The 14212-nt window shown below is 45.8% G+C and overlaps 2 protein-coding genes across 2 annotated transcripts in view; one reads left to right on the top strand and one right to left on the bottom strand.

Moving 5' to 3' along the window:
• ALKBH8 (alkB homolog 8, tRNA methyltransferase) overlaps positions 1-14212 on the bottom strand; it is a gene marked incomplete at its 5' end in the record, with an annotated part of 247603 nt that overhangs the window by 208896 nt on the left and 24495 nt on the right. The window lies entirely within an intron of this gene.
• RAB39A (RAB39A, member RAS oncogene family) lies at positions 4118-13989 on the top strand. Its single transcript, XM_083609308.1, has 2 exons — positions 4118-4618; positions 11630-13989. Exons 1-2 carry the CDS (start codon positions 4272-4274, stop codon positions 12054-12056), a joined length of 774 nt encoding a protein of 257 aa, XP_083465434.1. The 5' UTR covers positions 4118-4271; the 3' UTR covers positions 12057-13989.

The following is a 14212-nucleotide window of genomic DNA, read 5'->3' as shown; positions in this document are numbered from 1 at the left end:
TTCTTTATTTCCTCCGGCTTTTAAATGCACCCTGTTCCCCTTTCATTGTAGCTTCCAAGCTGAAATGAGCAGCATTTTATTTGTTGGAAACATTTTTTGTTGTTGTTGATTTAAATCTTTTCCAGGTTGCATGGCTTAGAGAAAAGAAGTTCCACCCACCTCCCAGCTGTCGGAGAACAAATTAGTAGGCTTCTACTGTGTGTGTAGCAAACTAAAGCCATAAATTACTTTGTTTTCCAGAACAGTAGCTGTATTGAACTGTTGTACTTGTTGTTTAAAAAATCCTCTGTATAGTTAAGATCCCAGCAAACACAGGGGGACTGACTTCTCAGGTTGGGAATTCTCATCTGAGATAGCTTTGGTGAAAACTGAAGCAAGCTGGTCTTTATTCTGGATTCATTAATACAGAACACTTTTTCTCTCAGACTTTGTCCGCTGTTGGAATGCAACTCATGACAGATTATCTGGAGGAGATGCAGCCTTCAAAAACATTGCCCACCCCGATGTATAGCACTGAACTGCATTCTGTTGAGATGGCGGCCTAAGGCATTAGTTGATTAATCTGTTTTAAGTTATTTATTAATTAACTTCACATCCTGCCTTTTCTCCTCCAAAGGAGCTCAGGGCAGCAGCCCAGGGCCGTTGAGGGGTGTGGCCTGGAGAGAGGAAGCTCGTCTGAGGAGAGTCCTGAAGGCCAAAGAAAGGATCCAGGATCCACATTTTATTATTGAAGCTGAAGTTCAATGTCCCTCCTTGACAGCACACCTCTTGTTCCTAAAGTTACTTTGATTCTGATTCATTCCTGTAATAGGAAATGAAGACAATATTTGGAGCAAAAATGGAATATGACAAACGGTGCATCCTTCTAAGAAATAGCGGTAATTTTGTTAATGAAATTGTAAATCATTTTACACTTTCTTTGCTGTCTTGAAAAATCCCCCTATACCGAGATACAATCATGTGCAAATGTGAGACTAATTGATTAATCAGCTGAAGGGTAGATGATGACCAATCAACTAAAAATGCACAGTCTTCTCCAGATTCATTCATTCAGCTTGAATGTTCCCTACCAGTCACACATGTGTCATCAGCTGGGTTTGTGTTGGTCTCTCACATTTCTTACAGAGCAGACAGTAGCAGAACTCTTCTGGGCAGAGCCACACAAAGTGTGGTGCTGGCACTGGATTTCCCCTATGCCCCATTTTGCCTGCGAGTGATTTCTCCCAAGTGCATTGATTTCCCCCATACTCTCAATTTGGCACACACGTTGCACTGCAGTTCCACTCTGACGTCTGCCTTCCCTTCCCATCTGCACAAGCCAAAAAGCTATGTGCCCTATCCAGGTCCTAAGCTGTGTCCGGGATCACCGCAGGCTATGCTCTCAAGTAACCTGATCCTGAGCTGCATAGGGGGCTTATATGTTAGCACCAACACTTTGGACTTGTCCCAGTAGCAGATTGGCAGCCTGTGGAAATCCAGCAAGCAGGGTGTTTTATGCCAGCAGTAGCTCACTCCCACAAGCAACCAAGCCACTGTGTTCTGCACATGCAGACCAACCCAAAGGGTAGCTCCACATAGAGCACATTTGCAGGAATCCAGCAGTGAGGAGCATGGGCAACTGTGGTCAAGCTATCCTGATCTAGGAACCGCCGTGGCTGCCTTACCCAGCAAGTCGGAAAAAGGCACTCCCATTCATCAAAGACACCTGTGTCTCCGGTGACAGAGCTGGATCCAGGATCACCCCCAAACTATGCCCATGCTCCTTCAGGGAAAGTGTGACCCCATCCAGGGCAGGTAACTTCCTGACATCCCAGATCCAGGAACCACTATCACACACAAGCTTCCATCTTGCCAGGATTCAGCCTTGGTTTTCTAGCCTTCATCCAGCCCACAACTGTACCAGCTGTTCCCAATTCAGATGCTACAGAAAAATACGAGTTAGGTATCATTGGAGTTCGGATGACACCTTGCTCCCAAACCATTAAGGTTCACTCCCAAAGGGTTAGTGTAGATGTTAAATAGCACTGGAAATAATATAGTGAATAATAGAATCATGGAGTTGGAAGGGCCTTCAGGATCATCTAGTCCAACCTATGCAGCTGTCCCATATGGGGATCAAACCTGCAACCTTGGCATGATCAGCACTGTGCTCTAACCAACTTTGCTCTCCAGTGCCCTGAGATCCAATGGGAGTTGTTTTCCAAGAGCATCTGGAGGGCACTAGGTCGAACATTTGCTTTCACTTCAGTTTTCCATGCGTTTTATTTAAAGAGGGGTGTTTTGACAAGCTGGTTCCAGTTTTTAAACTATGTGTTTTGTTGCTGCTGATAGTATTATATAGCACTCAGGTCTCTGGGTGCTCCGTTTCGTAAAGGTGCTGAACGGACAGCTCCCTTATTCTAAACTCCTGCTTATTCTAAACTCCAGTCTATTTAACAAGGAAGAAGAGCCACTTTCAGGGTCGGGACTTGAACGCAGAGTTCCCAGGGCTCCTCAGCAAGGGGGTCCCCTGCACGCAGCAGTTCATTTCACATTTTGCATTCAGTGGAGTAATGCATTTTTCCATCTAAAGACCAACCCACCCACATGATCATTATGTCAAGAGCCTGCTGCCTTATACTGCACCACTGAGAGATCTATTCCATTTCCAACCCTCTGTGGGTGGTGGCCACCAACAGAGTGCCACCTATCAGCCAGCGCCAAGCCAAACATTATTCCACTTAGCAAAACCCAAGAGCCTTTGAATAGAAGCTGTCCTTGCCAATGGTCGGCCAACCAGCCCGATTTGCCAGAATCTCATTCTGCAGCAACCCACCTTAAAAATATCCATAGCAATGTTTTTGTAGTGTGCATACACCTGTGTCAAAATGCTACCTAACTCCTAAGACAGCAAGAGGAACCAGGCAACCATCTGTTTGATTGCCTTTGGTGTGGTGGAGGTGCAGTTTAGCTTGAGAAATTTGCCTTCTCTGTAGCCGGCAGTGTGTGGTTTTGTTCACATGCTTAAATTGCACAGAATTATTTGCTTTGTTAGCATCTGCCCACGATGCACTTAGGCAACCTCTGATCCTGGAGGTAATATATAGTCACTATAACAACTTGTAGCCATCAAGAGGCTTATTCTTCCAAACTTTCTTTTAATCCCTTTTTTAAAGCCATCTAAGGTGGTCCCCTTCATCACATTTGGTGGGAAAGAGTTCCATGGTTTAATAAAGTGATGGGTAAATACTTCCTTGGAGTGGGAGGTGCTGACAGTCAGGATAGAAAGTCGTGGGTTTGATGGATTACTTCTTCATACATATTTTCCAGGTAATGTATTTTAAAATATATGCCGACAAATCGGACATGCCAATGAAATAAGCAAGCATTTTGCAAACCCGCCAGACAGGTGTACCTGTCGGTGAGCCAGGATTTGATTCTAGCTCCCTTTTAAAACATACCCTCAGTGGTATCTTCACATTCGGTTTGGTTTTTTGCCACCATGCGGTGATGTGAAGCCTGTTTCGTGCCTCCTTCTAAAGTAGGAGCCCTGCCTGGTCGCTCCGACGTAGCCAGAAGCATTGTCCCGACTTAAACCCTCCCCAAAGAGCCCAAGAACCCGTTTTCAGTGCCAAGCCTGGGGACATCAACGCGCCTCTCTGGGCACGTGCAGAGTGCTTTTCTCCCGGGGGAGCAGCGACGGACCGGGGACACGAGGCGAAAGGGGCTTGCTGGGCTCTCCATTACAGAAAGGGAGCCTCAGAGCAAAAAGGGGAAACCGACGCCGAGCCCCGGCAGCCCCTCGCGCAGAAGCGGAGCCAAGCTGCCAATCCACGCCCGCCCGACGGTTTAAAAGCCTCCTTCTTTTCCCATCCCAGTGGCAGCAAAGCAGTGGGCAGTCCCCGCCCTCCTCCTCCTCCAGCACCGCCACCACTGGGGGAAAACTGGAAAAAAATAAGCCCACCCACCGCCCAATCGAAGGGAACAAAGGCGCGCCATCCGCTCGCCTGGAATCCTCTCCCTGTTCCGTCGCCCCCCGTCTGGTCTCCTCCGCTTTCCCCTCTCCGTTAGCAGGGCAGGAGGTAAGCAAAGGCAGCTCCATTTCCCCCCCAGACCCGACCGCCATCCCTTTCCCTACCCAGATCAGCCTTGCAGACGGGGAGAGCCCCGGCCCGTGGCTCCCCTCTCCTTCCCGCGCTGCTCGTCGAGTCCCCGCGCTCGGACCAGAGGCGCCTCCGTCCCGCCCTCCGTGCTTCCCTTCCTCCGCGCGTCCCTCCCTTCCTGCTGCGCCAATGCCTGGGATAGGGGCCGTGGGAGCTCGGTGCAGGCACCGCCCGAGGAGGCGCCCCAACAAGGCCGAGGACGGCGGCGGCGGAGCCCACCCGGCCGCCTGCTCCTCCTCCGGGGAGAGCGCCATGGACGCAGCCATCTGGATCTACCAGTTCCGCCTGATCGTGCTGGGCGACTCGACGGTGGGCAAGTCGTGCCTTTTGCACCGCTTCACCGAGGGCCGCTTCCCGGGGCCCATGCACTCGGATCCCACCGTCGGGGTGGATTTCTTCTCTCGCCTGGTGGAGATCGAGCCGGGCAAGAGGATCAAGCTGCAGCTCTGGGACACGGCGGGCCAGGAGAGATTCAGGTATAGCAGGCGCCCCTTCCCATCCTCCTCCCGAGTAATATGCATGCTGTTTAACCAAGGGGTGTCTCCGGAATCCCCCCTCCCTACGCTGACGAGAGGCTTCTGAGTATATGCAGAGTGCCTCCTCTTCGCCGCAGATCAGCAGCTCCGTGGATCAACCCCACCCGCCTTTCCCGCTCAGGGCGTGTTCGTGCGTGTTAACCCCTTGAAGGTAGTTAACTTCTTGCATTCATCCTTAGCCAACCTGCTGTCTTCCCAGTTTTTGGACTACAACTTCCATCAGCCGCGACCAGTTTGGTCATTGGTCAGGGATGTTGGGAGTTGTAGTCAGGAAAAAATCTGGAGGGCATCATGTTGACAAAGGCTTCTTTGAATGTGCTGATTCAGATCTCTAGCAACACCAGTGTAATTAGGGTTGCAGAAGAGCAGAGGCCCCAAGGCTGGCCCTAACATTTGGCACAGTGAGACTGTCACCTCAGGCGGCAGATTTGGGGGATCATTTGAAGGGAGTAATTAACTTAGAATGGCTGTGTTTCTACCCCTTGGGAAAGAGGCTTGTGGGGTTTTCTGCCTCAGGTGCTTAAATAACTTGGTCACCTACAGGCACTATGCTGTTTGTCTCGGAAGTAGACACCACTTGGTGTTCTGCCTCAGGCAGCAAAATACTTGTGCTTTGTGGCACCTAAACAGGTTGAGTGTGGCATCAGCTTTGGTGGACCAGTGTTGACTTCATCATCAGGTGCATGACATGGGGTTCTCGGTGGGGATATATATAAGACACACATGGACATAGACACTAGAGAGGAAGAAATGTCAACAATGGGGCTCTTACATTTCAGGACATTTGGGCCTCATCTCTTTTCCGCATCCCATGAAGCAAGTTCTAAACCACAAAAGCTTTTGCCACCCCCCAAAATCTGCTTGTCTCCAAGGAAGTCTTCTGTATTTGTTCCAACAGGCTAATGGGGCAGCCCCCTATGAAATTAGGCACTGTTGTATTCCGACAACCATTCCTGTGTCCACAACCACCCAGCGCCTCCGTCATCCAAGGCCTCTTTCTTCCCAAGGCTTATTTTCAGGGAGGCTTTGTTTGTTTGTTTATTTCATTCTCTTTCTCACAATAAGAACCATCAAATTTGGCTTCAGGGTGGACCAAATAAAGCGCATAGTTAACTTGGGGAACTCAGTGCCACTGGACAGCTTTAAAGGGAGAATAGACAAATTCATGGTGGATAAGGGCTATTAATCATAATAGCTGTTTACTAACTCCAGGATCAGAGTCAGAAAGCCTCTCTGGGCAACAACAGGAGGAAAGGAATATTGTCCTCATTAAGAGCATAAGAAGAGCCTACTGGCAGTAACAACAACAACAACAACAACAACAACAACAACAACAACAACAACAACAACAACTTTATTATTAAGCCCACAAGCAGGACCTGCATGCAACAGTTTTCTCCCTATTTGTGATTCCCAGCAATGTGTATTCAGATACATGATGCCCCCAACAGTGATGGTAAAACCTAGCCATTGCACGAATCACCTATAAATCTGTCCAATCCTCTTTTAAAGCCATTTAAGTTGGTGGCCAATCACTATCCCTTGCAGAAGGGAATTCCATAGATTAACTCAGGTCCTCCATGTGGGCTTCCCTGGGCATCTAAGTAGGCCCCTCTAGGAAACAGGAAGCTGGACTCGATAGACATTTGGTCTGATTCTTGTACAGTAAGGTGGTACCTCGGGTTAAGAACTTAATTCGTTCTGGAGGTCCGTTCTTAACCTGAAACTGTTCTTAACCTGAAGCACCACTTTAGCTACTGGGGCCTCCTGCTGCTGCCGCGCCACCGGAGCACAATTTCTGTTCTCATCCTGAAGCAAAGTTCTTAACCTGAGGTACTATTTCTGGGTTAGCGGAGTCTGTAACCTGAAGCGTATGTAACCTGAAGCGTATGTAACCCGAGGTACCACTGTATTTTGGATTGGTTCCCCAGGCCTGCACTTCAAGTGTTGCTGCTCCTAGGACATCTAACAAAGAATAAAAGTGATGTGAAACTACTAAAATTAAGCAAGAAAATAACAGCAACAGAGCAGCAGGACAATAATGCAAGCATAAAAACGCAGCAGCAGAATAATATTCAGACTGAAACTTAGTTTGAAAAAGGCCTGGGTTTTTTGTTGTTGTTGTTTTTGGGTTTTTTTAAAGGCCTCATGAGACTCATGCCTATAAACAAGTCCTAGCTCTTGGATATGTGAAGCAATAAGAATAGGAGTAGAAGATATTTTCTTCACCACTCAAGGGCAACCATCCCCCAGACAGGTGGATGGGTAAGAAATCCCGGTCGGAGGATGTGCCTTTGCCTTGCTTCCCAAACTCTTGTTAAAATGAACTGCTGATTCCAGCTCCTAAATTTCCGTGTGCTTCCTTTGCAGAATTGCTTCTGCGGGGCCAGTTTGACTCCACTTTTCCCCATCTTCTGCGTGAATAATCGGGCAGTTTGATTCTGTTTCCCAAGGCAAACCTTGGTTTTCTGTTCCACTAGGTGTGTTAGTTAACATAGCAAAGTTGGGATGGTTGTGTTATCAACAACCATTGCTGTTATGAACACCCACTTTGCTTATCTTAATCTTTACATTCAATGGGCACAGACCATACTTTTTGTATTTCATTGCCATTTGGCTTCATTTCTCCTCTGCCAATTGCCAACAACACTTCATGCATCTGATGAAGTGGATTCTAGACTGTGAAGGCTCATGTCACAATAAATCTGTTGGCCTACAAGCCCCCGCCAGCCTATTGGTAAGTGTGGTTAGGACTGCAGCCTACGTCTGTATCCAAGTCAAAGTAAATAAAATGAGAAGCCAGTATAGACTTCATATATAATTGTAAGCTAGTAATTTAACATAACAATGCTCAAGGTCGATCTATATTGAAATGAGCCATATAGATGTGTTGTTTGCTTTGTAACTTACCAGTCAGAGAGACATGTTGGAAGAAATGTGGCTCCAAACTGTTTTTGCTTCATTAACTAGCATTTGGCAGTTGGTTTATGACAAATTTAGTCTTATTGAAATTATCACGTAGACCATTATTTTAATTATTGTGTATAACATTCAACATCTGCTAAGGAAAATTATATGCATACTTGATCAGTCAAACAGTACATTGGAAATTTGCACATTCAAATACTCTCAGCTTCTTGCAGCTGATCTACATGTGAAAATAAGTCAAACAGGACAATTCCTAGGATTATACCAATTGAGACTGCAGATAGCGGGGTTGTTTTTCAGTGTTTCCTCCAGAAATCATTATTCACTCTTGTTTGCTTGTTTACCCATTTGATAGCTTGTGCTGCAATGAACTTTGGGTTAAACAGTAAGTGAGATTTGACTTGACTCCTCTCATGCAGAAAGCTAGCAGCTCAGGGAGAACATTAGACTAGAACCTTCTACCCAATGTTAGTTTCCTGTGGCAAGGACATTACATTCAGACATGCTGTTCCCTATCTGAACTATAAAATGGTACAGTCCCAGGCAGTGGTTTGGTGGTAAATTTAGAAGTTCAGGAGCTCCTCATCACAGCCACTACAGCCACATTTTAAAGGAAAGTCAAAAAAATATTCAGGCACCCATTGTGAGACATCATTTTATATGCACACACTGAAGAGCAGCAGTACATAGCATAATACCCACTTTATTAGAATCTACATAACTGCAGCAGTCCCAACTGTGGAAGGATGTGTGTATCCAGAATTGGCCTCCACAGTCACTTACGGACTCGTAAAAACCGTGTTTATGGATGACAATCTTACACGGCTATGAGTGATCATCAAAGAGAAAGAGAATACATAGTTTCTATGTATAAGTCTATTGAATTAAGTGGTGCTTAACTTCTGACTGCATAGGTTCAATATGCAAAACTCACTGAACATTAACGAAATACCTTCAGTTGGCTGAACTGCAACCTTTGCTTTTTAATTACAAAAGCAAACAGTCTTGCAATGAAGAGTTTACCATTTAAATTGCTAGCTTAACATGGGGATCCCATCAAAGAGGCCCCCACCCTCTGTTTGATGATGATGATGATAATGATGATGATTATTATCACCATCCTCTGACTTCTATGGTAATCTGTTGCAAAGAAACTTGAAAGCCTCATTATCACCTCATTCAGTTGCCACAGCAAGGCAATTTGTTGGTTACCATGATGCTCCTCCAGATAACACCATCCCTCCTGCTCTGAGCTGCAGTCTGCTGCATTTGCTCTCCACTATACCATAGGTCCTGGGAACTCTGTAACATCTGCCTGCTTGAGCATGCAAACACAGAAGTTCATTTCAGCATCCTACAAACCCTCACAATCCCTTTAAAAAACAAGAAGATAATTCCTAGTTCTTACAGTTCTGCAAGTAGGCCATGGTCAAGCGAACTATGCCAAAGAATGCTCTTGGCACCCCCAGAGTGAGTTTGGATACTTGCTTTTCTCAAACATCAGCACCTCAGTCCTGCACGGGAAACGCTTTGGAACCTTGGAGGAAATTCAGAAATGGTATGTGATACAGCACAGGAAATCTTCTGCTCTGGGGTTGTGGGGGAGAGATAAAAATGCTGCTGGATGCCTAAAGTGGCCTTCTGGATTTCATCCAAAAGCTTGAAAATCTATGTCAGTACCTGAGGAATCCTCAGCACAGCAGAGGTTAGGGCAAATGAGGCACAGCTTATGTTTCAAGCATATTCTTAGCCACATCTCACACATCATAAAGAAACATTGCAGGGAACATCAGCAGAGTCTTGTGGCACCTTAAAGGCTAACAGATTTATTATAGCATAATCTTTTGTGGACCGTAGCTCCCTTTATCAGGTGTTTTCCAGCATCTGTCAGCTAAGAAGTACCAAATTGCTTGAAACAAAACACAGTGTAGTCCTAGGCACAACTGCTCAGAAACACATCCTATCGCAGGGTTAGATAGGACTTACTCCTAAGTAAGAGTACATGGGATTGCAATTCTAATCAATGATTCTCTCTGGCAGGGTGCCCTACTTAGAAGATACTCAAGAAAGCCATCTGATACAGATGCACTCTTAGGACCTGATCATACAGCTCAATTCTTCTGCATGATCATGTATGAGGGTACATTTTACTGGACACCTGCAAATTCTGATATGAATACAGTCATAACTTGGTTCTTGAACGGCTTAGTTGCCGAACAAATCAGCTCCCAAATGCCGCAAACCCAGAAGTAAGTGTTCTGGTTTGTGAACGTTTTTCGGAAGCTCAACGTCCAATGCGGCTTCCACTTGAGCGCAGGAAGCTCCCAATCTAAGTTGCACCTTGGTTTTTGAACAGTTTTGGAAGTCGAACGGACTCCCGGAACGTATTCAGTTCAAGAACCAAGGTACCACTGTAATAAAGTTGTTTTTAAAAAATAGACAGCTAATTATATTCTTTCCACTTTCTCAGCAGTGTGCAGTATTTTAACAGGACATAGCAATTTACAATCAAAGTTCATATTAAGCAAGAAAATACTGGACAGGCTCATTTGTTTCAGTGAATAGTTCCCAAGCAATGGACCAAGCTTTACTTGGAGGTTGCGCTTTCTGCCTTCCAGGAAGAGCATCGTGGTAAAAGAGAGCCCAGCTTGGCCCCATCCATTGGCCAGAGGAGCAGCAGATGCAGGGGGGCTTGCTCCCCACCTCCCTGCCAGAAACAACACTTGGTTTCACCTGCAGGTTGTTATGGGACTTCAGAGGTTCAGGGGAACAGACTTATTTTGGTCCCTTCCATCAGCCAGGTGACAAAGACTGGTGGATTATATGGATTTTGGGTTTGCGTGTGGATGTGTGTGTGATCACAGTCTCTTAACAAGTGACCTTGAGGACTGTTCAGATGTATTAGTAACCAGTGTGGTGGGCAGACCTGTGGAGCCAACCTCCCTATGCTGGCAACTTTGATGGGACCAGGGGTAGGGCAACTGCAAGGTCATACACTGATGGGAGTCCCAGAGTGGCTCGGTATACCAGTGCACCTACCCAGCCCCGGTCAAACCACTGCCCTGCTCAGCCCCAACCAAGTGCTGGTGGGAAGAGGGACAGCTCCATAACTTTGTCCCACGAGACTGTCTACTGCCATTCCATTGAAAGGTGGAAAAGAAACCTTATCTAAATACATAAAGGTAAAGGACCCCTGGACGGTTTAGGCCAGTCAAAGGCAACTATGGGGTTGTGGCACTCATCTCGCTTTCAGGCTGAGGAAACCGGTGTTTGTCCACAGGCTGCTTTCCGGGTCATGTGGCCAGCATGGTTGAACTGCTTCTGGTGAACAGAACACCGTGATGGAAGCCACAGCGCACAGAAATGCCATTTACCTTCCCGCCACAGCGGTACCTATTTATCTACTTGCACTGGTGTGCTTTCGAACTGCTAGGTTGGCAGGAGCTGGGACAGAGCAACGGGAGCTCACTCCGTCGTGGGGATTTGAACTACTGACCTTCTGATCGGCAAGCCCAAGAGGTTCAGTGGTTTAGACCACAGCGCCACCCGCATCCTATACAGTGAGCTGGCTTGACAATTGCAGAGAATTAGGCTTGCAATCCTGCTTCTGTTGCATCCTTTGGTCACATTCACAGCATACATTTAAAGCACATGGCATCCCCCGCAAATAGTCCTGGGAACCATAATTTGTTGGGAATTGTAGTGTGTGGCTGTTCTAGCTTAAAAACTATTGGTGATTGCTGGGGTGGAGGGTAAGGGAAAGTTAGATATGCACCATAGCTCACATCAGATGCCTCTCTATTTTCTCTTCACATAATTTGTAGAATAATTGCAAAAAAAGACTGACCACCGCTACCAAATTAGAGCAATTCTTCTAATTTGTCTTTTTTAAAATGCCAGGATTTCATATTGTTCTAAGATCTTCTCCAGCTCACAAGGATACTCCTGTCTTTAAAGAAGTAAACGCAGACAAGCTGGAACGTTCTTTCCTGTTGAGCATGTTTCTCCCCTTTTATTTTGCAGGTCAATCACGCGTTCTTATTACCGAAATTCGGTAGGAGGCTTGCTGGTGTTTGACATCACTAATCGGTCTTCTTTTGAGCATGTGTACGATTGGCTTCAGGAAGCTAAGATGCATGTGCACCCTTTCCAGATTGTGTTTATCCTGGTGGGACACAAATGCGACTTGGAGACACAGCGCCAGGTTACGAGAGAGGAAGCTGAGGAACTGGCATCCGCCTGTGGCATGAAATACATAGAAACATCAGCCAAAGAAGCCACGAATGTTGAAGAATCCTTCACCGTTCTCACTAAAGACATATACGAACTTGTGAAAAAAGGAGACATTTCGATGCAAGAGGGGTGGGAAGGGGTAAAAAGTGGCTTTGTTCCAAATGTTGTACATTCCTCAGAGGAGGCTACCTCACTCGGAGACCAGTGCCCTTGCTAAATCGCTTGCATGCCAAAGAAGCAAAGTATATCAGGTGTCTGGAGAACAAGGCCCGGTTATACAAAATATTATATATGAAGATGCATTAGATCAGGGGTAAGCAATATCCACTGAGTTGCTTACACCCCCTACAGTACTTATGTGTGGCCTGCACGCTCCTATAAAGATCCTGAGACTCACAGCTTTTGATTAAAAAGCAAAGTACATTTCTGGTAATTAAATATGGGATGGCAAAGACAATGAAAACAAAGAGGCAGGTTGAAAAAAAAAGTTGGGATGCTTTGTTTTCCACTTGTGATTTTTTGAAGTATATCTCAAAGATTTCTTTTTTTAAAAAAAAAAAAAGCAGTCTCAGGTTTCTTCAGCCTTTGTTGCTAGTTTTTTCAGAATGTTGAAACAATGGGTTTTTGTCACGAGAAGTGCGGCATATCCGCCACCCTGAGGTTTGGCGACCCCTCTGTGCATGAAAATGATATGCAAATTACATGAATTATCTGCAGCGAAAGTCGTGCAGTTCTGCAACAATCCTCTGGTTCCTCGTGTATTTTTTCGAGGAGGTCCTTGATGCTTTGATCACATTGCATAAGCCTACATGGGATCATGAGCTCTGTTTGTGATCGTAGTGGCCTATCCAAATCACAGAGCGGAAGTTGCCAGTAAATGTTTTGCTTATTTGTATCATATAATAAGGAGCTTTATATTTCACAGTGAATCAGTTTGCTTGGGCTGGACGTGATACAATTTCCAAAAAATTGTGCAGTGTATTCTCACCCCCCAAGAGCTTTGTACTGCTGTCCAACCCTCAAGGAGGGGGGGGGGGCGGGGAATTGCAAAACTGGGGAAAGGATACTGGGCAACCCCCATACATATCCACAAGATTCTTCCCTTGCTGTAATATATGCAACAATGCTGCCAGCAACAAAGCTGAGTATTTCATAACTATAAAGCAGAGGCAGCAAGACTCCAGGAGGTGGGAGAGGCATCCCTCCTAATTTCCTTCCTCCAGGAGACATTTATATATTATATTTATTTGGCACTTTTCTCACTTTAAGTTGCCAGGGACACATTTATTCTGCGTCCAGTGTGCTCCCACCGCTGGCTTTCGAAACCTCAGCCACAATGCATATCTACCCTGCCATTTCTTGAGCAATACTGCTGTTTGGTGTGTTTTCCCTCAAACTGGGTTTGATCCGAATGGAAAACTGAAACCACATTTACTTTGCAGTGTGCATTTGAGTCTGCCATTGCACACGCACAGATGACGGATGATCTAGGAATTTGGAATTGGTGGGGAAGCCAAACATTCAACGTGCATCAGATAAAGACATCCCTGCCTCCTTTTTGATGTGCATGACGGCTGCACATGTAAATAAAATGCAGTGGGCAAAACAAGCTCTCTTGTGTTTTCAGCCACTAATGTGTGCATAGGCTTAAACAAGTCTATTCCCTATCTTCCTTTGCCCTCTTTTCCCCCTTTTATTTGCTTTTCAGCCTACCCGTGACTGTCTCAAACTGCTCTCAGCCATAGATTTGACTGGAAGACAGTCTGATCAACTGGTTTCTTTACACTCTTCCCCACTGCCAGCTGACGTCAACGTCTTGTAACGTCATGGATACCTGCCAGGATGTTATTAGGTTTTTTTATGTCATATTTAAAAAAAACACCTGTGCATTTCTGCACACCTAGGGAATCCCCTGTCTACACAGAAGCCATTTGCTTATTTTTGAGTGGCCTCCTCTTTCACTTGTAAACCACTGCTTTCATTATGACTCGAGGGAACAATATATATAGATATTTATCTATCACAGGAAAAAAAATGCTTAGCAGCAAGGTGTTTTCTACAATGCTCTTATTACTGTTTTTATTACGTACAAGCTTTTAAGACATCACATTTTGAAAAGAGGTTAAAATAAAACTATGGACTGTACTGTATGCCTGATGAATCCCAGATTTGATTCACTTGGCCTTATTTCTGGGAAACGGCCTGTTGAAGAGTGTTGCCTTGTTCTGTCATCTCTTGTGCGACTTCGCTGCAAACATCGAGTTTTCCTTCCCACCAGGGCCTCTCCATAGACTGAAATGGTGGGGAGGCTCCATGCATGTATGGGAAAGCTTATACACACAGGTAAGCCCTGTGCAAATCGTAGCACATATG

The sequence above is a fragment of the Podarcis filfolensis genome (assembly GCF_964270895.1).
Source record: "Podarcis filfolensis genome assembly, chromosome: 4".
Taxonomy (NCBI): domain Eukaryota; kingdom Metazoa; phylum Chordata; class Lepidosauria; order Squamata; family Lacertidae; genus Podarcis; species Podarcis filfolensis.
Note: the sequence above shows the minus strand (reverse complement) of the source record. Positions and strands in the feature narration are given on the sequence as shown.

Bases quoted from the DNA above. Each gene is read 5' to 3' on its own strand.
- RAB39A (XM_083609308.1), top strand. From the start codon at position 4,272: ATGCCTGGGATAGGGGCCGTGGGAGCTCGGTGCAGGCACCGCCCGAGG. The intron at 4,619-11,629 runs GTATAGCAGGCG...TTTATTTTGCAG, and splicing joins GCGGGCCAGGAGAGATTCAG to GTCAATCACGCGTTCTTATT.